This window comes from Lytechinus variegatus, chromosome 6, assembly GCF_018143015.1.
Source record: "Lytechinus variegatus isolate NC3 chromosome 6, Lvar_3.0, whole genome shotgun sequence".
NCBI classification, from domain to species: domain Eukaryota; kingdom Metazoa; phylum Echinodermata; class Echinoidea; order Temnopleuroida; family Toxopneustidae; genus Lytechinus; species Lytechinus variegatus.
This window is the reverse complement of record NC_054745.1, coordinates 22,495,945-22,522,979: the sequence shown is the minus strand read 5'-3', so window position 1 is coordinate 22,522,979 and position 27,035 is coordinate 22,495,945. Positions and strand designations below refer to the sequence as shown.

Genomic DNA, 27,035 nt, shown 5'->3' with positions numbered 1-27,035 from the left:
GTTTGAGCTCGTAATTCGTGCTGGCAACATCTCGCAATGATGCCCTTTTTAACAGTGATTAGCGCCATAATTGACCGAAAATCGAGCTTTACAACTTCAGAATTCATTTTAAAAAATCAAAACCGCTTGCTCGCTACCCCTTCTCGCGGAAAAAGTAAAGCCTAAATCAATATAGCTGTCTTATCAATTAGAAATCACTTCAAAAAGGCTTTCATTTTGACTTATAAGTGCATTTTTTACTTTGACCCCCTCTCAAAAAAAAAATACGTTCTGCCTCCCTGTCCCAGGGATTGAAGAAAGGCATACGTTGAGAATTCAATTCAATTTATTTTTCATTCTTCAACATAATACAAATAAATAATTACATGATGAATTAATTCAATTTAAATAAAAGCATGAAAAAAAAATCAACATTGAATAAATTTATATCAATATAATTAAATATAATAAAATCAATAGAATTATATATCATAAGAAGTATGGAGGGGTCCACTGAAAAGCAATGGCCATGCCAGGATCAGATGACCGTGGTAATGATAATTATTGCAACGTAAATCGCCGAGAAAATAATGTATTTTATGTACAAAGGTAACTATATTATAATTTTAATATGTCTAGATCTATGTACGAGGGTCAAAATTTTCGCTAGCTCACACCTTATATACATTTTGCCCTGTGTGTCATGTCTGCCGCCTAAGCACTGTTGTCTCATTGTTCCATATACATGTATTGAAAGTTTGAAATACCTTGGCCTTGTCCTTGGGTATTGAAGCCTTGGCCTTGGGTATTAAAGCCTTGGCCTTGGAGGTTTGAGCCTTGACTACAACACTGATCTCTCGCAATGGGCAGGTGCTGCCGACATGTGGATCTAATCCCAAGCAAGTCAGCAAGCCCCCGAATTTCGCTGGTTGGATGTTGCAGCCGCTCTTTGCTGCTTTCGAACTGTCTAATCGCTGGTGTCGGGCATTGAGCGGATTGAGATTTCTCCCGCTAGCCCGCACTCTGGGGAACCGTCGGCGAGTTTTCTGAATCTCTGGCCCGCTCACCAGCATGGGTATCGCCCATTAATATGCAGGTGCTTCCGATTTTCTGAATTCGCTCTCTACGACGAGCTTCCGAATCTGACCGGGCATCGATTACGGCGACGGCCCTTTCAGCGGTAACTCGCTCTAATCTTTCACCAGGTGAGCCCGATTAGAGGTAAGAATTTTTTACATACCGCATGACATCCTTCTCTCGTGAGAATTTTGAGCTGCTTTTGAGAGGGCAACCTATCACGGGAGCGGACCCTCCGCCCAGGCGACGGGACCGTCAGCTTTTGGCTTGAACCTCACTTTCCATATGAATGCAGGGTGACCAGATTTCACAAAATGAAATACGGGACAATCGACAAAAAAAAAGATCAACAAAGAAGGCTATACAGTGTTACACCTGTGAATAATTATAAAGAATTGGAAGGGTGGGTGAACGAAAGAATGAAGGAGAGAAAGAAAAGACGAAAGAAAAGAGATGAATTGAGAAGAAAGAAAGACAAAATTAAGGGGAAAATGAAGGAAAAATGAAAAAAGAATAAAAGAAATTTAGAATAAAAGAAAGAATAAAAGAGAGAAAAAAATGATACCGTCATTCTTTCAATTGAATACAGAAAGAAAGAAAAAGAAAGGAATAGAAGAAGAATACAATGTGTGAAAGACAACATAAAGGAGAGAAAAAAAAGTAAGAAAAATGAGGAGGAAAGAAAGAATGAAGGAAAGAAAAATGTGTCCTTCATTCTTTGAAAGAAAGAAGCAAACAGAGAAAGAAGGGAGGAGGCCGGGGGCACTCAGTAGGCCTATATAATGCATAGTGGGTATGTGCCGCGGAGGCGACCCCCATTTTCACACTCAAATTTCCGTTTCAAGGTAATTTGTAAAAGTAGTATATAGATAGACACCTTTAACTAAATATAGTAAAAACCACAAAAAAAAGATAGAAAATAGGATGAAATATTTTTTTCTCTCAAAAAATAGGGTTGGTAACAAATATTTAAACTTGAAAATTTCACTTAGAATAGCAAGTTTCGATTGAAGTTATATGGTTATATCGAACACAGGCTTTTCTGAAACTTTTCAGGTGGAAATATTGTGGGTAAAATGTATTGGTGATTTTTTTTTTACCTGACTGCTAAGAAAGCATGAATGCTTGTAAGCAAGCAACCAGAGGACCGATTAATGCCTTACCAAAGGGCACTAGCGCATCAAGTGGGGATTGAACGAGTCCCCCGCTCTACCGACTGAGCTATTGAACAAACAGAAATAAGATAATTGTTATAGCCGTTTGTATTTTATCCTTAATCGAGCAGTTTTAATCACAATAACATATACATATGTATACAATTAAAACTGAAATTCAATTCAACATTGCAATGATGTTTTTATACCAGTTGAATTCAGTCGAAATCAGTTAAAAATCCAACTTGTTTCAACTTTTTTTGTAACCTGGGCATTATATAGGCTTAGCCTATATTACTCAACGTTCATTAATCAGTAATAAATAATCACGTCATAATCTGACCGAGCCTGCACAGCCCTAAATAGAATGTTAAATTCATTTATAATTTGATATGTCAATAAATGACGTTATATTTACATAATTATCTGGTCATATAAAACTGTAAATTGTCTCGTCGTTGATTGGTTAATAAAGAATGTCATAATCACGTCTTTATGTGGTCATATGAAAATTTATTGTCGTAAATAACTGATAGTAAATGACGTCAAAAATCACGTCATAATCTGGTCATACAAAAATGCAAAATAAAGTTACCGTTTAAAGTCGTCAAAATTACGTCCTAAGGACGTCCTACATACGACGTATAACGAGTAATTCCAATTTACGACCAGTTTGTGACGTCGTTACGACTGTGTCTGCTATCGGGGATGGTCGTTTGTACTGTCATCACCAGAGCAAATTCGTCTGACGTTGGTGGCTTGACCGAATAGCATACTGAGGAATGTGTTTTAAGGTTACACTTCGTAATTCCGAAGGTTCGTAATTCCAAAACACTTAAATTGCCTATACCTCGATGTTCGTTAATCCGAAACGTAAAAGGGTTCGTTAATCCGAACATTTGTGGTGTTATTCCGAAGGTTCGATAATCCAAAAACTAAATAAGGTTCGATGTTCCGAAGGTCGGTTAGTCCGAAAACGAAATAAGGTTCGTTGTTCCGAAGGTTCGTTAATCCGAAAACGAAATAAGGTTCGTTAGTCCGAAAACGAAATAAGGTTCGTTGATCATTACATTTTCGGACTAACTAACCTTCGGAATTACGAACCTCATTTCGTTTTCGGATTAACGAACCTTCGGATTTACGAACCTCACTTTGTTTTCGGACTAACGAACCTTCGGAATTACGAACCTCATTTCGTTTTCGGACTTACGAACCTTCGGAATTACGAACCTTCAGAAATACGAACCTTCGGAATAACGAACTTTCGAAATATCCGAACCTTCGGAATAACGAAGCTTCGGAATTACGAATGTATGCGGTGTGTTTTGGGTGACAAGAGTTGGAAGATGATAACAGTGTGTATCTGTCGGCTTGATAACTGTATGTATCTGTCGGCTTGTTATAAATCTCTGTGTGAAGTGTGCCATCTTTGAGTTGGAGGAGTGTTTCAGAAAACAACCTTCTGTTTTGAGGATTCGAAGGTGCATGTATTTCATTGTGGAAAGTCTCGTCAATGCTTTGTCAAGAAGTAAAATACTACATGAAGGTTTAGGTGTTGAAAGTTAATGAATTGTTTTAAAAATTGTGCAGCAAGCCGTTTTCCAGAAGAGTTAATTTGTCCAATATTGGCCTAGAAAAGCTATTAGATACATCGAGACGGGTTGCTGCCCTTTTATGGAGGCAATTAAGAATATATCGTAATGTACTGTCCTTGTGTGGATACATTTAAGCATTGTTATGCACGTCGCCATGAATGTTCATTAGGTGGGTTGACAATGTTACATCCCCACTTTCTCTTTTCTCATGTTATCTTATGAAATCATAATTTTGTTTTCTTGAGTGACAGATATGACTCATTTATAATAAAATGAGTTGCAGCAATGAATATCTCATGTTTTTATAAGTTGTCAATCAAATTTGTTTAGTTCTTGGGGGAAAATGAACAAGAAAATTCATGTAATTAAAAAAAAGCTGGGATATGACATCATCAGCTAGGTCACTGAAAACTCGTCAATTCATGCATATAACTGTTTCACCGATATGTAAATCTATAAAATGTCATAACTATCTTGTTCCTTGCCCTATTTTGCTCAATTTTTCAGTGTTTTATCTTATTTTCCTTTATGTGATCAAATCATTTTTTTCAGCCTGGAGCACCCCTAGCCCTAGAAGCGGGGATGCTGGAGGTACTGAAGCACCCAAAACTTTTTCTTAGGGGTGCTGCGTGTATTCTTTCCATAGGCAGCACCCCTATTAATTTTGGAGGGTATTACGAATTTGAAAAATGTTATCACAATGAGAGAAACCCTTTTTTTTGCGTCTCAGATTTGTGAGGGAAATTCTCTTCATTATGGAGTGAAACATTTTTTTTTCCTTGAAAAATTAACATAAGCATTCCCAGTCAAAGAATCGTTCCTAGGGCTCTGGGAGCACCACTTTAATTGTAATTAAGCTTCCATGTATGATATCTATCAAAGTTTTCATTTGTAGATTCGTTGCATTTTTTTCTAAAGCCCGTCTGTTTTACTACACGGCCAGCCCTCCAATGAGCAAGTTGAGCGTAATCAATATTGACGGGAGCGGGGATCAGACAATGATGGTATTCTCTGGCAGCTATAACCCCTACACACCGATCAGCAGATATGGAAGCAAGCTGTTCTGGCTTGGTATTGCATACACCATTTCCGGCGCAAAACACTACTTATACCAGTACGATCTGAAGTCTCCTTCTCTCAAGCGCCTTAACAACGTAGTGACTTTGAATAACGGCACCAAGCACACCATCCCGTCTCCAAGCACATTAAGGATAATTTCAAACAGTAAGGTCACTGGCGCACAGATGGGAAGGGGCGGGGATGAGGGCGATACAACGAGAGATTGTGTTAATCTTACTAGCAAGAATTTAGGTCTCGTGCAGATATGTATATAATGATTGGCCTACCTGCAAAGTCATGGGGTATTCTGGAAAGTCTCATAAGTTTCCTCATAACTTTTCTCATAAGTTCCCCATTTAATGGAGCGCTACCTTCAAAAGTCGCATTCTTGAAACTCTATTAGCGCTCAATTAACTCCATTTTTCTTGGTGGGGTTGTGTTGTCCTACGAGGGAATAATCATTTAAATACTATTATTGCTTTGTTTTTATTGTTGGAAACAAAGTTTGATTCACCCCTGCATATTTGCGCACCCAACGTAATTTGGTAGTCTCTTTATTGTCAAATGTAAAAAAAATGAATACTGTATCATGCTTTTAATAAAACAATATCTAGAAAAAGGAAGGTCTTATTTTCTCTGTGCATACAATGTCTGTTTCCTTCCCCCCTCTTTTCTCATATCTTCATTTATATCAAATTCACTATTCCTTATTTTACTTGTTTTTATATACTACCTTCTTTCCCTTCATTCTATTCCCTTGTTATATATTTCTCCTCAATTCTCTTCAATACTCCTTCTTCTAGTCATAGTAGTAAACCGAATTGATTTTTTTCATACTTTAACAAAATGTATAATAAAAAAAAGCAACATGATAATAGAAGAAATACATTTGATTATATAGAGGATGCAGAAGAAGTATGTATCCTTATAAGAAAGGATAGCCACAATGAGCAAGAGATGATAGGACTTTATGGACCTTTCATCACATTATCTTTCCCCCACTGGAAATTCCGCTAATTGAGCGATATGATACTTGTCAGAATACCAAAAGTCTCGTAACTATTCGAATAAGTCTTCGCGCGGTCATAACGCGTACTATTGCAAGTGCGCGCAGCGCTCCCTTGCCAAAAAAGGAAAGGGTGACTTTCCGGAATACCAACATGCTAATTGACCGCTAATTGTGCTTTCAAAATTGTAATTTTTAAGGTAAACAATTATGTATGTTCTAACACAAAATTCAAATTCAATATTCCACATTAAATCGGAAAAGGATAGGTAGCCCTGTTTCAAATGAGCTTATTTAAGTCAACCACAAATTCAACATGGTCTTATTGCTTGTAGAATACATTTTCAAATAGACTGTAGTGCTGCAAAGATTCATGGATTCTTAGTAGTTCACGTGGATAAACCTCCCAGCCAAACAAGTCATACTAATATGTGTATTATAATATAGCAATGGATATCTTTCTCTTTATTAATAGACGAACCCGTTGCCATAGAAGGATGCCCTGAGAACATCGTAGCTGTGATTGACGACAACACCACAAACACCGTTAACACATCGTCAGTAAACTGGACTGAACCTGTTTTAAACAGCTTCTCCAGTTGTCCCACAATGACCTTCCTGGGACCAGGAAGCAATGGCGGTGAATACCCTGTTGGCGATACTATGGTGTCTTACCAAGCCAGAGATGCTGCAGGAAACACCGATAGATGCTCATTTACAGTGACGGTTCGAAGGGCCCAAGGTAAGTTTCACTTCCCACATCCTATTCATTGCTGTTCTTGATGTTGTAATAACTACATTAACCCGGCATTAACCTCACGTTATTACTAATTCAAGTAAAAACGATAGTAAATTCAGTAGTCAGGATCAATATGGGAATGAACACTCGATTGAAAAGAGTTCTCGTGCACGCGTTGTCACTACAAGTCGTTTTGTGAGCTTAGAAGAGTACTATGAATTGCATGGCTATCATAGTAGCTTGCAACACATTATTATACAAAAATTATGCTATGATAAAATATCTTCACACCTTGTGTATATTCTGTCCATACAGAGTCCAAAAACACATAGATCAATGGGGGTGAAAAGATGCGATTGCAAAGCGCGAGCTATCATTTTTTTCGACAGTGTTGTTGGACTTGAAAAATCAAACAAATATAGCAATATGAATAGATTCTACATCAGAACTATATCGCGAAATTTGATGAAATTTTCATGGATTTTCACTGAGTAATAGAGGATTGAACTCATTGTGGTGATCTCGTAGGTATGTGTCGATTGCGCTGAAATTAAAAGTTGTGTTAAATTTCGTCGGAAGATGCTAAATGAGCTCCACATCATTGATGTGCTAGTTATATGGTTGCAGTGTATCAAGTTTCCATATTGCGATTTGGGTTCCAAAGCTGTTCCTTATTTAAATAATGCTTGAAGTGTCCAGTTTTCAGGTGGAAACATTATACAGAATTTTCGAGTTAAGTACATGTAACTACCGTGTTCATGAATACAAAAATCCTTTAATGTCTGTTTTCAGGTATCCCGCTTCGCGCTCGCGTTAATTGTTTGAATAGATACCATGATGTTCATGAGTACAAGAAAGCGCTAAGAATTTCCACCGTCTTTCGAAGATTCTAAATTCAAGCTCGGATTTTGCACTCGCATCCCTTGTTTTGGTATATGTCCATTATTTCCACGGTTACCAAAAGGTGCTTTGAAATGACCGGTTTTTCGGTTAAGATGTCAACAATGTTTAGATCGCCCTTCACACTTGCTATATTCATGGGCCTCTGCAAATAATACCTAACTGGTCCCTTAGCAGGTCAGTATGTAAAAAAAACGAAGACGTCCTTAAAAATTTCTTAACTGTAAAAACTGTGGTGTTAAAACTGACACCAATTGGTGTTGACAGAGGACCACACCTTGAGGTATCAAAATTACACCCTAGAGATTAAACATAACACCAAAGAGTGTAAATGTAACAACAAAAGGTGCTGTAATAACACCTATAGGTGTAAAACTAGCACCACCAATTTAACACCGGTGAAAAATAACTGGTGTGGTCCTCTATGTACACCGGTTAACACCACAGTTTTTGCTGTGTAGAAATAACAAACAAAGAAACTAAGACACAAAGCAACAATAAAAACGAGTTACGCGGCTGAACGGAAGCGAAAGATAATATTTCTGCCCACCCCCTTTCCTATTGATGAAAGCTGAAATCAAACCGATATTGTTTTAATACTAGCTGGTGTTACTTTAATGCCTATCTCGTGTTAGCCTAACGCCAAACTGATTTTGTTTTAATTCTTCTCTGGTTTGGTTCGATATAGATACCAGGATGGTGTTAAATTAACACTGGCGTTTTTTGCCGTTTTGAAATAATTTAAATTTTGTTCTTAAACAAGTACAATAAAGAGACATTCGCTTATTTGAAGTAAAGTTACTTTCGTAGAGGTGTAAATTGTTCAGTCGGCAAGATTTTGAAGCACAAGGTCTGGGGTTCGATTCTCATCCTATAACGAATGTTCAAGCGTATCCGAAATAATGTCGGGGTAGTTGCATTCAGCGCTATACAAAAGTTCAATAGTTTTTCTTATTCTTCTGTTCGTACTGCCAAGCTTTGAAGTCGAGAAGTTGAACAATTGGCTAAGAGAGTTTCTTCGACACCACTTTTTTGTTTGGACTACCGTACTTGAAAATTTCACCAAAATTGCGCAGTGTGCCTATCTCATGCTTGAGTAAAACCCGATTGTAACTATTGTTTCTCCTTAATCCCTAGACCGGTCACAGAATTTCTTCTATATTCAAGTATTGTTTTCATTAATATTTAAAAACTTAGGAAGTATTTTTTCTAGGTCAACGAAAATTTTTAGTGGCTTATTGTTGGTTTTAGTGTGGCAGGTAACATGTAATAAATTTCGTTTACCTCATCATGGTACCGTTCACATGTTTTTTATCATTATTATTTCAGAACCTTGTTCTGACCCGTGCATGAATGGAGGGACATGTGTGGAAGGCACTTGCATTTGCCCGGAAGGATTTGGAGGTACTGCATGTGAGGAGAAGCGTAAGTGTTTTTTGTTGTTGTTGTTTTGCTATTGTTTTGTTTTACGTATCTTCTTCTGGGCGCGTCGTGGTCTAGTGTTTCTGACTCTGGCCTTACAAACAGAGGGTCGTGGGTTCGAATCCTAGCCATGGCGTGTTTTCCTTCAGCAGGAAATTTGTCCACACTGTGCTGCACTCGACCCAGGTGAGGTAAATGGGTACCAGCAGGAAGTGATTCCTCAAAAAGCTGTGCGCACCAGAATCGGTAGACTTGATTAGCCGGGGTAATATAGGAGCGCCTTGAGCACCCAGCAAGGTGGACACGTGCGCTATACAAATCCTATGTTATTATTATTATTATTATTACTATTATTATGACGAGAAAAATTGAAAAAAAAAATCTTAAACACACAGTATGTCAAAGTGGAGTGCCGGCCAACTTGACCATGCTATAAACTCAGGTGCCGAGCTGTACAATAGCGGATCGCACTTTTTATGACAAATGTTTATACTTACTTATAAACACAAATTGATTACTATGATTTCATATCATTTGTGTCTTTATGTATCTTCGGTTATGGTTAGGTTTTAAGATTGACAACTAATCTTTAGCCGGGGACGAGTTGTGCCGAAGTGCCTACTTGACTTGGACCCGTCAGAGGTCAGAGGTGTTGCGGTCTAGTGGTTTCACACTTATTATTATCAGCCATATTATTTGTATCACTATTGTTATTATTATCATTATCATTATGTCATTACAAACATCATCATCACCATCTTCATTATCATCATCCTCGTCATTATGGGCGATTTTAGACGTCCGGATCAAAATGCTATTGTGTTTCCTGTTTATGTTTCTGCAGTTACATCAGTAACGTGTGATAGTGACTCGATGACCGTCATCATAAGTAATGACCTTTTCGTTGGCATTGGCCCGGAAGATGTTTATTTTCGTGACAGTTCCTGCCCAACTACAAGTAGCACTCTTACTCATATGACCCTTTCTACCAACTATGATGAGTGTCGTACCACCAGAACGGTAATTTTTTTTTTTGGTGGGGGTGTCAGAAGTACTGAATTTACTCTGACTATTACCCCTTTCATAAACCCAATTAAAATGAATTAGGCGGCTAATAGCAGCATAATTTGGTCGTAAAATTGGAGGAGGACAAGAGTTATCCGCATTACTCTGATGCTGCTATTATCCGCATAATAGCGGCATCGGGATAAGATTTTGAGTTTATGAACGCATTTCCAAATAATGCGGATAATTGCCATGGTGCGGTCACAAGGTCACCCTTTTCCAACACAACCGCATCGGAGGGGGCGTGTCCAGTTGTCATGGCGATTATCCGCCTTTTTCAGGATGGGCGCTCGTGAAAATAATGCGGCTTATTTTCGGAGTTTATGAACGCAATTCTTATTGAATTATCCGCATTACTCAAGGCGGCGAATTGGAGGATAGCTTTATGAAAAGGGTATATGAATAAGGTTCTACTCTGCAATGAACAAGCAGTAACCCGAAATTAGACCACATTATAGTCAAACTGGAATAAAGTGATTGGAAATGATTTTTCAATTGATATGAGTAGGTATGAATGTCAACATTTACTTAAAAAAGAGTTAGGAGAAAGATAGGCTGGGGAAAGTGGATTACTTTTGCAAGGTTCTGTGCCCTCTTTTATATACCTTGTAATTGTATCTCCGAGGCAAAATATTGCAGGTAAGTGATCTTGGTATCAAAATGCACAGATTCTTGCAAGAAAATAATAAAGTAAAATTAAGCTCTTAGAATGCATATTCTCCAATATGATTCAAGATCAAATATGAATGATAATGAAATAATGGTATCTCATTTCATGTAATAATGTCTATGGAGAAGTCTTAAAGGACAAAATTTGACTTTTTCTTACTGGGATTTTTTTTTTCAAAAAAGCATACATAGCGGCCCAACAGCGGGTCTGAAAAGGGAGAGAAAACGACAACAAACGGCTAGTTGATCACTGCACTGAACAGCAACTTATTCATTCTCGTTCTCTTAAAATCCCTCCTTCCAGCCAATACCACACTTCATGGTCCAGCAAACTCCTCTGTCTGCCTTGGTTGCTATCCGTGCCCGGGGGGGGGTCAAATGTATGGCTGTACACACGCGTGGCTATATTATTTCCAAACGTCCCCTTAACGAGTTTTCTGTGTGTGCAAAATAATCCCCATAACAAGTTTTTCGCAAGCTTTATTTACACATTTTGGCCCCTAAACAAGTCGATAGAATATGACCCAGGGAAAAAGCTTGGGAGAAAAAAAACATACCCTGTCTAGTCTTTAAAAAAGTCTTTGGAAAAAAATCCCCTAAATACGTTTGACCCTGCGATTGACCATTGACCAGTCTTTCAACACTACCCCTCTTTTGAAAATCGGTGTTTTTGATACCCTTAAGGAGTGCATGCGTGGCTTGCGTCCAAAACTTAAAAACACCCCTTTAAACACATTTCTTTCGTCACGCGTGTGTACAGTAATATATTTAACTCCCCCCCCCCCGGAACCGTGCAAACATTTACCTTTTTCTTTCATCTCTTCCACCGAGTCTTTCAATGGCACTTTTATAGAGGCTTTGTTCTTTCTAGCTCACAGTCTCCCCAGTACTGGCCAAGGCCCCGTAACCATGATATCGTCCTAATGTAATATTTGACCATTGACACCATGGTCTAGACACCAAAATCATATCTCCTAGTTAGATATGTAATGAGCTAGGTTCATTTTAAGTATCAACAGCCATTTTTAACTCCATTTTTGAAAGCCATCTTGAATTATGGACACAGACCACTGGTTGGTCTGATGCACCACCCCACCATTAAAACCATAGAAATTAAATTAAAGATAGCTTGTGGATTTTTAGCCTACGGCAGCCATTTTGGGCGCCATCTTTTATTTTCCAGGTACCCTTGAGTGATGGATTCACTCTAACCTGTATCAGCATATTATTTTAACCCTTAGACCTTAGAATATGAACCGAATTAGGATTCTAGGGTTGATAATGAGCGAGTTATATCCATTTTCCAGTAAATGGCGGCCATCTTGAAAATAAATGCTTTCCCGGATGTTGATTTTGATAGATTTTAATATGTTATACCATGAGTCAAGAACTGCTAGAAACAATTGAAAGAAACATTTGTTGGCATTTTCCCAGGTCAAACCATATATTGACACGTCTACATAACTAAAATCAGTCTGAAATCTGTCTGGATTTTTTTCTCTCTCTTGTATGATGGCTCCTTCAAAAATAACAAGCGATCTCGCACACATACCTCCCGTGGGCTTAATGGTTTATCCATCACCCCCCCCCCCCCCATTAATGGCGATTATTTTTTTTCATTCATTTGTTAGAAATCGTACCAAAGTGGTGTTGATCACAAGATTCTATTTATTTTCAAGACCTGAATCAATGTTTGTAGGCCTCGATTCTTATGAAAAAAAATTGTTTTAATAGAAAAATCGAAAATTCATTTTCGGCATGGGACCGCGGGGATACTTTAGTATAAATGTATGATACGTAAGTGACGCGGTAGAGACCCCTAGATTCGCCCAAATTTCCGTTCCATAGAATGCCATAGAAATTCCAATTTTTCTCCCGTTCCGGAGACCCTCAGATTTGTGGTTTCTCGTTCCATTCATTCTCAGCGCACTCCTAGTGCACATCTAGTTACAAGTGCACACCTTGTTACCAATAATGCATATAGCATTTCCATTTATTTGAAAGCAGGATAAAAGAGCATTGTAGATTAATTGTTTTGCTCACGGGCATAGGTGCCGTGGCCGGGATCGAACCCCGGACTTTCCATGTATAGCCAGGCGCCTTAGACCAATCGGCAACGGCACCTCCACACTTAACTGCGTTCAACAATAGCCAAAATTCTGCACAGTGACTTGGAGGCCGCTGATTGGTTCATCGCACAAGAACGCCATGACCAATATCATGCATATTCATATAACGCTCCGAAACAATTAGCAAATGTTCACTTGATACTAGATCAGTTCTGGAGACACCCCCCCCCCCCGCCATCTTAACACCAAAATTTAGTTCAAGAGCCCCCGATTTTCGGTTTTGGTGCAGAGTGCCCCACCAAAACGAGTGTAAGAATATCTACAGGCGACCTGACTGGCTGTTGCTTCCATGTTACACAGGCGCTCTCGATCTTCTATGTGTCTCTCGACGGTTGCAAAAAAAAATCGTCCCAAATCGGAGATGTCGCTGTTACCATAGAACCAAGAAGAAATTTGCACACGAACCGCAGATCTAATGTTCCCGTTGTTTTGGATGCAAAAGGTCCGGATGAACTTGTTGCGTTCAAGATAATCATTCCGAATCGATTACATTATCACCAAAATTCTTACCCAAAGTCATGTTTGTTGTTGTTGTTGTAGAGTTGTGGGGGATATGAGGGTAGCGTTTCTTATTCGTTTATTAATATTAATTTACATTCCACGTCATCTTTTCCATTTTCCCCTCAGGAAAATGCCACAACCATTACATTCTCGAATGTCATCGCGTACAAACTTGAGCCTATACCTGGTACTGATATTACTCGTGAAAATCAGAGGCAGATTGAGATTTCGTGTTCCCTGGACAAGACCTCACAGGTTGGGCAGTCTTTCAAACCAATGGTCGGTGAAATAAAGTTTAGTGACAAGGGTTCCGGTCACTTCCAGCTGTACATGACAAGGTTCAAGAACGAGTCCTTTGATGAGCCCGAAGATACCCACGCCGAGGTCTGGCTAAACCAGGCGCTCTACTTTGAAGTCAAACTTGACTCGGTAGAAGAAGTGGGTATGTTTATCGAACGATGCTGGGCGACAGCCGGCCAAGAACATGATTCAACTCCAAGCTATGATCTCTTCACCGACAGGTTAGTATACCTTTTTACTATTTTCTTTGTAGCTACATGTAGCATGTTTGTAAATTTTTCCTGGCCGTGAAAACAGGGGTCCTCTTCCCTCGGCGAATAGATATGAAGATTATTTTTGAATGATGGTAGAAAGTTAATAACTGAACAAATCATAAATTATGGTCATAGTATTGGCTTTACTGCATACTTGAAGAATCCCAACTTCTGTATTCTTCAAACCAATTACTAGTATAATATATCATGAAATTATTGAAATTGTAAAAGAAATGTAAAAACGATACGATTCGTGGCCTTGATTATATTCCAGTGGAAGAACTCAAACGAGCAATAAATACCATTGTATCTTCATAATATGATTTAATTAAAGGTACTATTCAATTCAATTCTTTGTTTCATTTCCATTCAAAACATAATACAAAGTAATATAAAGTAATACAAATCAAGTACAATTTTACAGAAGGGCATTCTTAATTTGTAAAACAAACATAAAAAACAGTATAATATAGAGCATAAATTGAAATGGAAATTAAGCAAAGTTTACGTCCAAGTAATATGAAAATATCGAAAGTTACTCGTGTATATAAAAAGGGCGACAAATATGAATAATTATCAACCAATTTCAGTTCTCCCTGTTTATGCAAAAAAATTTAAAAGTGCGTTTACAACAGACATATATCTTTTATAAAAGAATAAAGTTCTTTATACCAAAAGTCAGTACGGATTTAGAAGCGGACACTCCACATTCTAAGCTATATCAAAATTCATTCTGAATATTGACGAAAAAATGTGTATTTATAGACTTTACAAAAGAGTTGATATTTTTAAACATAGAATTTTAATTTGCGTATTGTCTCACTACGAAATTCGAGAAATTTCGTTTCACTGGTTTATTCATTACATACATATTTTTCGGCAACAGTATGAATATTTAAATGCCAAAACATTACACCAAATAACGTTAGGATGTGGAGTGCCTAAGGGAACAGTACTTGACCCGCTGCTTTTTTTAATTTACATAAATTACATCAACTTAAATTCCGATAAGTTGAAATACGTATATACTATTTGCAGATGATACTCTCATTTATTTAACAGGAAATTATACTGACATTCTTCTATCTTCCATGAATACACAATTTCAAAATACTGATATATGAATGAAAGCAAACAATATGATTTTGAATGTTGAAAAACAGAATACATTATATTTGGTAGCAACTCCAAACTTGTATATAACAATAGGCCACTATTATCTAAAAACAATTTCCTTGATGTCAACGAATTTCATTTTAGGTGTTACGATAGATTAAACAAAAAGACCTTCTTACAATACATCCCACAATTAACAAACTTGCAAAATGCATAGGAATACTCGGTAAAGTTAGATTTCTGTCACAGGATGTCGCTAAGGTCTTGTATCACTCATTAATAGCATTATTTTTATCTTACATTAATTTGGTGTGGGGATTTGCTCGTAAAACCAGTTTAAGCCTTACATATATGTTAGGTTATTTATATAATTACTCATTCTGATTATTTGTCTTATACAAAGGCTTATTAATAAAATATGTATATATATATATATATGTACGGATTCATGAAATATCTAGTACAACATTGCTATGTATCACTGTTACAATAACCTTCCCAGAGCATTCAAATCGTTATTTTTTGTTTTGCTTACGTAATAAAGATGTACTTACCTACAATACTCTTTATAATGATAAATATCATCCACATTTAATGTGGAAACAGGCCACTAAATAATCTATATTTTATGAAGATGAATGATTATGGAATTTTGTACCTGATTACATAAGCCATAGAAAATCTTTAAAATCAATTTAAGAGAAATACACAAAATATATATACATATGTTCAAAAACTTTAATGTAGTCGCCAACTCATATATTTCACTTATTTACTTGTACAACTGCTATTTCTTAATCTCATTTTCTTCTTCTTCTTTTTTTTTGGGGGGTATTGTTGTTTTGCTATATGTTTGTACGATTTAAAGTGGACAATTCTTATTGCAAGGAGCATAGTTTTTGTCTTTTTACAACGGAATATCTCTTGACAAGCAGTTTCGCTTAAACATTGACCCCCCCTCCCATAACGTGTAATATTATAGGTATCAATGTAATATTATTCATGTTTATTTTGAAATGAATAAATAGATAAATTAAAATAAACCCCCTTCTTTTCATTCAATAGATGTCCTTCCAATATTGATGGGACTGTTCAAGTCTTTTTTCCGAACGATACGGATCGAGAAGGATTTAAGTTTGATGCATTTGCCTTTGTTGGACGTCTGGACATGGTAATTAAAGTATGACTGAGAATAGTTTGGTTAGCATGGTTAGGGCGAAGGTAGTGGTTCGGTGTTAAGTTGGCAGAGGCAAAAATGGCAGATGTAAAAATGGCAAAGGTAACAATGGTAGAGGTAAAAATAATACTGATAATGATAGTAATAATAAAGGTATATTTACCCGGGTAGCCGCTTCAGTTCCGAAAACTGTTCTAGCTCCCAGCGGGCCCTGCTATTACTATCGCAAAAGTAAAATGGCAGAAGTGAAATGATAATAATAATGATAGTAATAATAAAGGTATATTTACCCAGGTAGCCGCTTCAGTTCCGAAAGCTGTTCTGCCAGCGGGCCCTGCAATTACTATGGCAATGTAACATGGCAGAGGTAAAACTGGCTACGGTAATAAATGGCAGAGGTAAAAATGGCGAAAGTAAAAAGGCGGTGGTAAAAATTGCAGAGGTAAAATGGCGCAGGTAATAAATTGCAAAGATAACAATGGCATGGGTAAAAATGACAAAGGAAGAAATGGCAGATTAATGAATTAACGGTCTTAAGCACACATGCGTCAAAAATATCAGACTAAATCCCTGCATATGCGGACATAGATTAAATAAGGTTCTGAGAAGGCAATTAAAACTATGTTGAACCTAATGGAAAGGATATTTTGTTAAAGTATAGATTGTCTGCACCAAATTGGTAACCCTTGGATTGGCATATCGTATTTTATTTTCTGAACTAACGGCCTTACTAAATGAAACAAGTTTAAAAAGGTAAAAGATGTCTTCAAATCAATTTTACTAGCTAAATTCTACGTGTTCTTCATGATTAAGGTCCACTTTTATTTCAAAGTTCTGTGCAAATAATTTTTCACGAACTTTTCAAAAGTAAGTGGTGCTCACTCAAGCGGAAATATTTTTCGACAGTTATATCATTTGCTTAAATGGATCTGTACCAATGTTAAAAATGTGCAAAAATCTTCAGGATTTTACAGGATTCTTCGTTCTTTTTCTCAATAAGACAAAATTGCTATGCCTTGGAACGGAAATCTGAGTGCTCACGTCTGTATCAAAAATATAAAATGAAAGAGGAAATATAATACCCTTCTCAGGTACCGTCGACATCTCTCAAATGGAACTCCCTACAATTTTGTTAAGTTGGTTTATTGATATATTATTGTCTAAATATATGTGATCAAAAATGAAAATTTTTTTGTTTCATAATATTTTTTTCATCTATCTGAAGAGGGCCTGTTGCATGCCAAAAGTTTGTGGCAATAGTTAATGAAAACCAGTGGTTCGTAATATTTCTGCTTCATCAGTATCTCTCAGGTATAAAATTGACGCGAAATTATATCATTCTGAGAAGAATCATGTGTGGAATGAAAGCGATCGAGCTTTAAAATAATTCTGTCATATATCAGCATTTTACGACTATTTTGGACGCATTAACTTCAGTTTCTAATGGGGGCACAATTTTAAAGACAGACTTTGTTTTCTATATTTCTTCATTCTCCTGTTTGCTAATCTCTCCCCCCCCTTTCCCCCGAAGGTTGCCAAGGTAACGTTTCCCCGCCACTCCCTAAGATACATCACTGAGTATACCTTTCAAGTCACTCTAGAGTTAATTCATCTTACAGGTGTACGTTCATTGTCAAGTGAGGGTGTGTATGGATGAAGAGGCCCATGTGTATCGAGAGTGCTCCACCACTTCTGATTTGGGACGCAAACGTCGATCTTCTTCCTTCATTTCCACTCAAACGATCAGTAGTGCGCCGATTCGTGTCCGCAGAGCAACCAACGGCATGGCTACTAATGGTAAAAAAGAAACACTTGCTTCCGGGGGCACTTCCATTGCCGAGTGGATACCATGCGCGAACACGGGGTCTCGAAAAACAACCTAAACAAGTTTTTTTCATATTCTGAAAATACACCCCTTAACAAGTATTGGCAGTGAAACCCTACCCTTAACAAGTATTGGAAACAATACGATAGCCTTGGCAAGCATTCCTTGCATTGAACCCCTAAACAAGTACAGCGATAACTTTACTGTTGCCACGGACGTCGGTCGTCAATTTAACTTTTACGAGTGTTGTTCCTGTGTTTCTTGTTCGATAAATATCTGGCCAGGGGCGGATCTAGGAGTTTCAAAAGAGGGCCATATTCTCTCAAGAAAAATTTGACAAGCAAAAACAAGAAAAACAGATTTTCACTAGAAAGTGATGGTCTTTTGTTTGCGTTTAATTTGAAACGCAAAAAAGGGGGTTTTCAATGAAAAATTACATAATTATTCCCAATAAAAATATTTGATGAACTCTCTAAGGGGAGGGTAGAATTGTACATGAATGGCATATCAAAATAAGATATTGACTATGAATCTCAAAACGGGGGAGCACTGGCCGAAAATACCTTCCTTCTCCCGAACCTCCATTGGTTTTGACGATGTATACAGACCTCACCCTTTAACTTCATTCCCTCTGATTTTCGTTCCTTCTTCTTTCTATATAAGCCCTAACAGCCCTTTTTGAAGAGTTATGAATCGTTCTATAGGTCTTGGACTTTTGTGTTGTGGGGGGGGTATCCTTGTCATTGTGTGTGCCCACTTTGCTGGTGATTTGCTCAGGACAGAGCGAAGAAAATAAGTGCGCGTTTATGAATTTGAATTATGTGCCGTATTCGAGTCTAGGCTATATTAACAATATCAGTTGAGTATGCCATCATTTGTTTTAATTTCTATACCATAGATCTGTCTGCCTACAATTCGTTTGGGATGTTCCTCATTGGAATGGTCGCAACCGTGGTTGCCGTAGCAACCCTGATGGGCGTGGTCAAGCTAATTGGTCGTTCAACCGACATCAGCTACAAGAGAGTCCCAACTGCTTCCATGGAAGAGATGTAGAAGCGATTTATGACCAGAGTGGAATTCATATTCGGAGTGACGTCACGTAGATTAACACGCTACTTGACAGCCATGTGGGCGAGGTCAAAGGTCAAGCAGTAACATTACACAATTCCCTCAATTAAATTAGAGAAGTTCAAATCTGTCTAACTTCCCTAGTATAGACAACAACCACAGAAAATAATGATTGAAAAAAGTCCGCTGATGCCATTCTCCTTATATACCACTCTGGTAATACGAAAATCCTGACGTATTATATGCTTTTGAAGAGATATAGACGAGCACTAATCATTTAACTATAACGATAATTGTATATCTTCTTGATTTAATTTACTTTTGGTGAAGGCTTTTTTTTCATTGTATTTTAAAGTAAGTTTACGAAAGACTCAGTAAGTATTCATATCGTTGAAAGAATTGATTCAAGCTTTATCGTATCATCTATAATCAGATTTGTGCACTCATGTTAATCAAGATTAGTTGACGCTCTGGGACATAAAGAACAGGAAATAATGATTCCTTTATTCCAAAAATTAAAGAAAAAATAATAACTGACATCATTCTTGTCTTCTGTCAAATACCACTCTGGAATCATCAATGACTAAAATACTCTGCTAGATTTATAAGAAAAGCGAATATTCAACTGTAACGATAACTGTGATTTAGTTAAGTGTTTACTTTATTTCATTTTACTGTAGTTGGTTGAGGGCCTATTTTTGCGTATGTTTTAATGTAAGTTTATAAGTAAGTAGTAATTTCATTCTAAGAATAATTCAAACTGTATGTATTATTCTATTAAGAAATGTCTGTACTCATGATAATCAATATCATATATTTGATGCTCATGAAGAAAAAAGAAAAAAGAGAATAATGATTCAAAAATTAATAACAAAATAAAAATCCGCTGACATAATTCTCTCCCATTACAAATTCTGGCAACAATTCAAGGCTTAAAATTCTTCAATACTTTCTTTGTTTACAACTTTGCATTAAAGGAGCCATTGGAAAGCAAATGTTATTCAATAGTAACAGTAATTGTGATTCAATTGAATATTTCTTCTTATTTTACTCCACTTCTGGTGGAAAGTTTATTTTTATGTTTTGAATTTTGTTTTAATATACGTTTACGCAAGACTGCTCTTTAAATTGAATGGACCTAATCCTCTAAAAACAAATCAGTCAAAAATGACTTGTTAATAGGGTCAGCTGGATGCAACTGTTATTCTAGTCATATTTGACTATTTTCTAGTCATATTTTACTAGAACTGAGTTATTTCTGACTAGAATATATGTCAGAACTGTGAATATCAGTGATTGCCATATCAGTTGCTCTCAGCTGACTACTGGTCTAGTCAATTTGACTGATTTGTTTTAAGAGTCTAGGGGGGCGTTTCACAAAGATTTAAGTGTGGCTTAGTCCCGTATTCTGAAGTCGGGTTTAACTTAGATTATGGTCTATTAAAGGGGAAGTTCACCCTGAAGAAGAATTTGTTGTAAAAATAGCAAAAAAAAATAATAAAAAATATTGGTGAAGGTTTGAGGAAAATCCGTTAAAGAGTAATAAAGTTATTAGAGTTCAAAGTTTTGGATTTGTGACGTCATAAACGAGCAGCTGCCCCATGTGTTATGTAATGTAAAATGAATGAATTTGAAATTTTGTATGGTTCCTGATGACTTAATTTTGTTTTCTATTCATGATCGGGTGTGAAATGATTTGTCTATTGATATACAAAAGGTACAGTGAAAACCATTTTCAATTTTCTGAGAAAATGACATTTTATTGATTTTTTACCATTCGCTATGTAGGAATGCTGCTCGCATATGACGTCACAAATCAAATAATTGAAATTCTAATAACTTTTTAATTATTTGACGAATTTTTCTCAATCCTTCGGCAATATTTTTAATTATTTTTCTGCTATTCTTACAATAATCTTTTTGTCAGGGTGAACTTCCCTATTAAACTCAGTGCTAAAATCATGGGAAGCCAAATGTTTAAAAAAAAATACAGAGAGTGATTCTCAGGTTAATTGTACTCTTTACTAATTACTAAATGGTGAAGACAACTTTGTCATACATATCCTTCCCAGTCAGTTAATAATGTTTTTGGAGCCAAGTGAGCTGATATGTAGTGGGCGTGTCGTGGTGTAGTGGTTCTGATTCTCGCCTTTCAAACAGAAGGTCGTGGGTTCGAGTCCTGTGTGTTTTTTTAGCTAGAAGTGTATCCACACTGTGCTGCACTCGACCCAGGTGAGGTGAATGCATGGGTACCCGGCAGGATTATTTCCTTGAATGCACTGAGCGCCGTTGATGGTAGCTCAAGCTATAGCCGGGGTAATAGAAGCAGCGCTTTGTATCCTCAGGCAAAAAAAGCGGTTTATAAATCCAGCTATTATTATTATAATTACATTGAACCTCTACTGTCAGAGATTTATAACAACTGGCTTTCCATAGTTAAATCCACAAAAACCAGAGTTTGACACCGACTTCAGAATACGGGCCTTAGAGTCGAACTTTCTAGCTGCACGAGTTATGAAACGCATCACCGCATTTTTCAAATCAGGCTAAGCGGGCGCTCGCCGCTGTTTGCAACGCCATTTAAACAGAACTTTAAGTTACCCTTAAGTCTTTGTAAAACAAACGCAAGTCCCTAAGGACATTTATCTCAGTGTGAGAAGATCACTTCTTTGAAGTGATATTTGCATCTTTTAAGAGTGGAATTCACATCTATTTTAAATGAAAATGTCTAGAAAGCCAGCACAGTTAACCCCAGAAGGAGCTGACATTGTAAGTCACTCCAAGGTATTGGTCACTCCGAGAGGAATAGTGACTCGTTTGAGATTGGTTGTTTTGCAATTGCATAGTATCTAAGTAGAAATAACACTGTAATAATTATTTATGCAGATTGATCTCATTATAATCCAAACCAACGAAGACATATTTCTTTTCCACTACCTTCTTATGAAATTGTCCAGCTAACTCAGCTTTTAACTTCCCCGACTTCGGTCATTTTCTATTCCGATATCTAGAGCAACATTCAAGGGACATAAGTCAAAAACGAAAATTGTCAACAACTTGGTTTTAATGCAAACAAATCACCCAGTTTGAACCTGAATTATATTCAAGACGGACTGCATAAGAAATATTAAAATTAGCAGATAAACGCAATATGTTCTTTTGTTCTTGGCGCATTTTGGGGTTATGAGAAACAGACATAAATTGTAGGGACTTCGACTGAAATAAAGGGATAAGGGAACGATGTTATATATATATGTTACTTGTTCACCATAAGAATCAGAGTTCAAATAATATTTGTAATGACCAATTCTTCGATTGCAAGTTGCTTTTGCCATTTTTTAATTCTTCGATAAACGAAATGTCCTTCTTTCGACCAGCTTCTACTACTACTGCATTATTAAAATGATAATGAAAAATTGTCATGTATTCTCTTCAATGCTAGAAATATACCTTGTAGAAGTCAGAGCTAACCCCAAATTAATCATGTGTAATTTACAAATACATGAAGTCGTTTCAATTTAATTTCACATTTCATTTTCGATTAGGACAATTAAGCATTCGTAACTTATTTCAAATCTTAGAAAGTAATTAATCATCAACTTCTTTGTATTTACATTACTCATAATCAAATAAAGTATATCATAATAGAATAGACAATTAAGCATTCGTGACTTATTTCAAATCTTAGAAAGTAATTATTCATCAACTTCTTTGTATTTACATTACTCATAATCAAATAAAGTAAATCATGATAGAAGTAGACAATTAAGCATTCGTGACTTACTTCAAATCTTAGAAAGTAATTAATCATCAACTTCTTTGTATTTACATTACTCATAATCAAATAAAGTATATCATAATAGAAGTAGACAATTAAGAATTCGTGACTTATTTCAAATCTTAGAAAGTAATTAATCATCAACTTCTTTGTATTTACATTACTCATAATCAAATAAAGTATATCATAATAGAAGTAGACAATTAAGCATTCGTGACTTATTTCAAATCTTAGAAAGTGATTAATCATCAACTTCTTTGTATTTACATTACTCATAATCAAATAAAGTATATCATAATTGAAGTACACAATTAAGAATTCGTCACTTATTTCAAATCTTAGAAATTAATTAATCATCAACTTCTTTGTATTTACATTACTCATAATCAAATAAAGTATACCATAATCGAAGTATTCTTGGAGAGATTGATCAGTTCTTGGTGTGTACAAAATATTTGTTTGTATTGAACAGTTGTTTCATCGTATTCGTATATGTATTTTCCTCCTATCACAAAACAATAATTTTCGTATTATATTTCCTAAAATTAATATGTTATGAGTATTTCCCAACATTTCGCTTGCTTAGTACGTATCAATACAAAGATTACACCTTGAAAAATATACAGCAATGGCATAAATTTTTTTCATATATATTCTTGGGTTTGGGTCTCATATCTCAAATGAAAAGAAAAAAAATGACAAAAGTGAGGGCTGTCCATTTTTGTAAAGTTCGCAGAAATCTCTTTTCCCACAAACGCTCATTTCACCCTTTGTCGAGGAAAACGGGCGAAACAAACTAACCGTTTAGTACATTTTCCCCGCACATTACCGTTAAAACAGATACATTTGAATATTTTGTAACAACTTTGCCCTCCAAATTGACATTTTAACCCTTGGTTAGCACAACCTTTACTCTTTCTGTGCTAGCTGGACCAGAGAACACAACTGAATGATATTATGTCATACATCTCGAGCATGGTTTCACTTCATCTTAAGTTGGACCAGCTTACATACTTCATTTAATAATGTTTATTCACACATTTTCCAAGCTTGGTAATAATTACGAGCCTAAAATCAAGCCTAAGCCATTCCATGTGAATCATAGCTCCGTGTAAAGCAGATATCATCACGATGGCCTTGGTGTGTGAGAAGGGGTGCAATGGCGCTGTATAAAGTGTTTTAGGCAAGGAAACAAGCTAAAAAGGTAAAGGATATCTTCTAATCAAACTTCCAAGCCAAAGTTCATGTGCTCTTCATGATTAACCTCTCATTTTATTAACATAACTATTTCCAAGTTTTGCGGAAATCATTCTAACGAACTTTTCTAAAGTAAGTGGTACTCACTCAAGCAGATTTTTTTCTTTACTTACATGGTCATTTTCTTAACATGCTTAAAGAGATCTGTACAAATGTGTAAATGTGGAAAAGGGTTTATTTTACAACATTAATACTTGTAAACTCCTTTTAAACGTACTGTAGTCAGACCCGTCGCCAAAGCTTTTTTATTCTTTATTATATTTTTCGATATTTTGGGGGGAGAAAGGGGGCATCTGCGTTCTACCCATAATGAGTATACTTTCAGATATCAGAATTTTCAAATGTTACATGCGATTGATCCAAATTTTGTTGTAAAGCTTGCATTCTTTGTAATTGTTCATTCCATTCAACTTGTTCACATTTGCTAGGGTGGTTTTGTTTATCCCACTTGATGAATCCTCCAACAAATGCTGGAACATGTTTATGATCACTTTTTTTCTTTTGTTTTGACTAAAACAGTAATTTACAAAACTAAACATTTTCATCGGAGGGAAGAAGGGGGTTCTATTATTTTCCTTGTGTACACAGCAAAAACTGGGGTGTTATCCGGTGTACATAGAGGACCACACCAGTTATTTTACACCGGTGTTAAATTGGTGGTGTTAGTTTTACGCCTATATGTGTTATTACAACACCTATAGTTATTACATTTACACTCTTTGGTGTTATGTTCAATCTCTAGGGTGTTATTTTAACACCTCAGGGTGTGGTCCTCTATTAACACCAATTGGTGTCAGTTTTAACACCACAGTTTTTACAGTGTAGAACAAGATGTCCTTTAATCTATACTTCAACGAAAGAGACCCTTGTCAGAGAATAAATATTAAAGTTAATAAAAAGTTTCAAGATTTATATTATTTTAATATTTTGAATTGTTATCAAATATTACTTGATATAAGAACTTTGCAAATCATGCTTAAAATGTTATTTGTTGAGGTAATAATAAGGTCTGAATGGAGAAAAACGAATTCAACATTCGGGAATATATGAGACTATAAAAAGGAAAATATAAAAGTCTGCGTGTGGTGAATAGAATTTACCTATTTTATTCGTCAGGCATAACGCGGGAAATACAAAAGTGAATGAATGTTAGAGTATACATAAGTTTGCATTAAAATTAACCGAGGACAGGGAAAATATTTCAAGTGGTTAAAAAAGTGTAAGTAAATACTTAGGCAATAGAAATAATAGGGCCTACTAATGTATATAAACAATGCTAAGATGGCTATGATAATAAACATTGGCAATAAAGTTCATAATGTTATGGAACTTTATAAAACCATACACTTCAAGAATATATCAAGAACTTGTTATACATTTTCAAAGTTATGAAGTCGAGACTTATTTATTGCTTTATCATGACATACTCTACGGTTTAAAATTTAAAAAAATTCTTCTCGACTATCCAATTTAATCCTTAATATAGGTACACTAAACTCAATATGACAATCTTCTGATTCTATTTGTTGTTCATTTATAGGCTATAATCTATATTTTGAATTATTTTAGTAAATTTGTTACCGTGAATTTTTTTTTCGTTTAGCATCTCAACAGACACCAATCCAACAATTTTCATTATCTTCATCAAGAAAAATCCTACGCTCTCAATTTATATTAAACGAAGTTCATTAAAAATTAACTAAAAATTGAAAAGTGGGGGAAGGCCAAGCTGAAGCTGTAAGTTCTATCTTAACTGATCGAACTGATGATTTGAATTTGTAGAATTTTTCTTGATGTTAATAATTATTTCAATGCCTTTGGATGCAAAGCCTGTACTTACGGCGTGAAAATGTGAATGAGCAAACAAACAAAAAATGTATATTACACTTAGAACATCCTAGCTAGTAGAATTTATAATAGTCCTCAGTAATGTTTTCAAAATAGGCCTGGTATTTTTCAAATATTGTTATACTCTTTATCATTAAACTGTTATTGTATTCCTATATTCGTATAATAATGTTTAACATTTTTACATCTCTCCAACCTTCACAAGAAAGCAAGAAAATTAATTTTACAAAATAAACAAATAGATAAATATTAAATGAGAATAAAGGATTTAGCATGTTCGGTAACATCTTAGTTTTTTATCATTATTTTCTGACCGTTATAGCCACATGTTTTCTTTAAAGAAAAATTTCCCAAATTTTAAATTCGTTTTTATAAACTGCCTTTATCTAATGCCAAAAACAAGCGGGTTAGTAGTGTTACCGACTAATTCGATATTTCAAGTTTGGTCATGGTGATAAGGCGAGGGCTACTCTTTCATGTACTTCAATAGATAAAATGTCTGTTTTTTTTTCAAACGTTTTACTTGAAATTGTATTTTTCTTTCATGAGGACACAAACCAATATACTACCTCGGTTATATTTTAGATTGCTGCCCCAGGGGAATGGGTACTTAGGAGAAAACCACAAATTCGTGTAATAAAGTACATGGCCAATGTGAAAGTTGTTCTTGTCCCTTGTCATAATTTACTTACACAGTTGCCAATTTGAACTGGAAACTCTACCTAGCTATTAAAGGGGTGGTCCAGTCTGAAAATATTTATAACTTAATACACAGAGTAGAACTTACTGAGCAAAACGCTGAAATTTTTTTTCAAATCGGATAACAAATAATAAAGTTATTGAAGTTTAAAGTTTAGCAACATTTTGTGAAAACAGTCGTCATGAATATTCATTAGGCGAGCTGATGATCTCACATCTCCACTTTCCGTTTTCTTACGTTATTGCATAAAATCATATATTTTTCATTATTTCATACTTGCGTGAATAAAATGTCTCCCTTATAATGAAATAAGTTTCAGCAATAAATATCTCATGCACTAAATTAGTTGTCAAAAATTTGAATAAACCTAATTTCATATAATAAAATACAAAAGAACAAGTGGAGACGTGACATCAT

General features: G+C 35.8%; 1 protein-coding gene across 1 annotated transcript; it reads left to right on the top strand.

The window, feature by feature from the left end:
- Window positions 1–861: 861 nt before the first annotated feature.
- LOC121416560 (uromodulin-like) lies at window positions 862–19,665 on the top strand. The gene is made up of 9 exons (XM_041610055.1): window positions 862–1,200; window positions 4,724–5,029; window positions 6,346–6,612; window positions 8,839–8,934; window positions 9,776–9,951; window positions 13,422–13,816; window positions 16,031–16,136; window positions 17,762–17,939; window positions 18,866–19,665. Exons 2-9 carry the CDS (start codon window positions 4,756–4,758, stop codon window positions 19,018–19,020), a joined length of 1,647 nt encoding a protein of 548 aa, XP_041465989.1. The 5' UTR covers window positions 862–1,200; window positions 4,724–4,755; the 3' UTR covers window positions 19,021–19,665.
- Window positions 19,666–27,035: the final 7,370 nt, after the last annotated feature.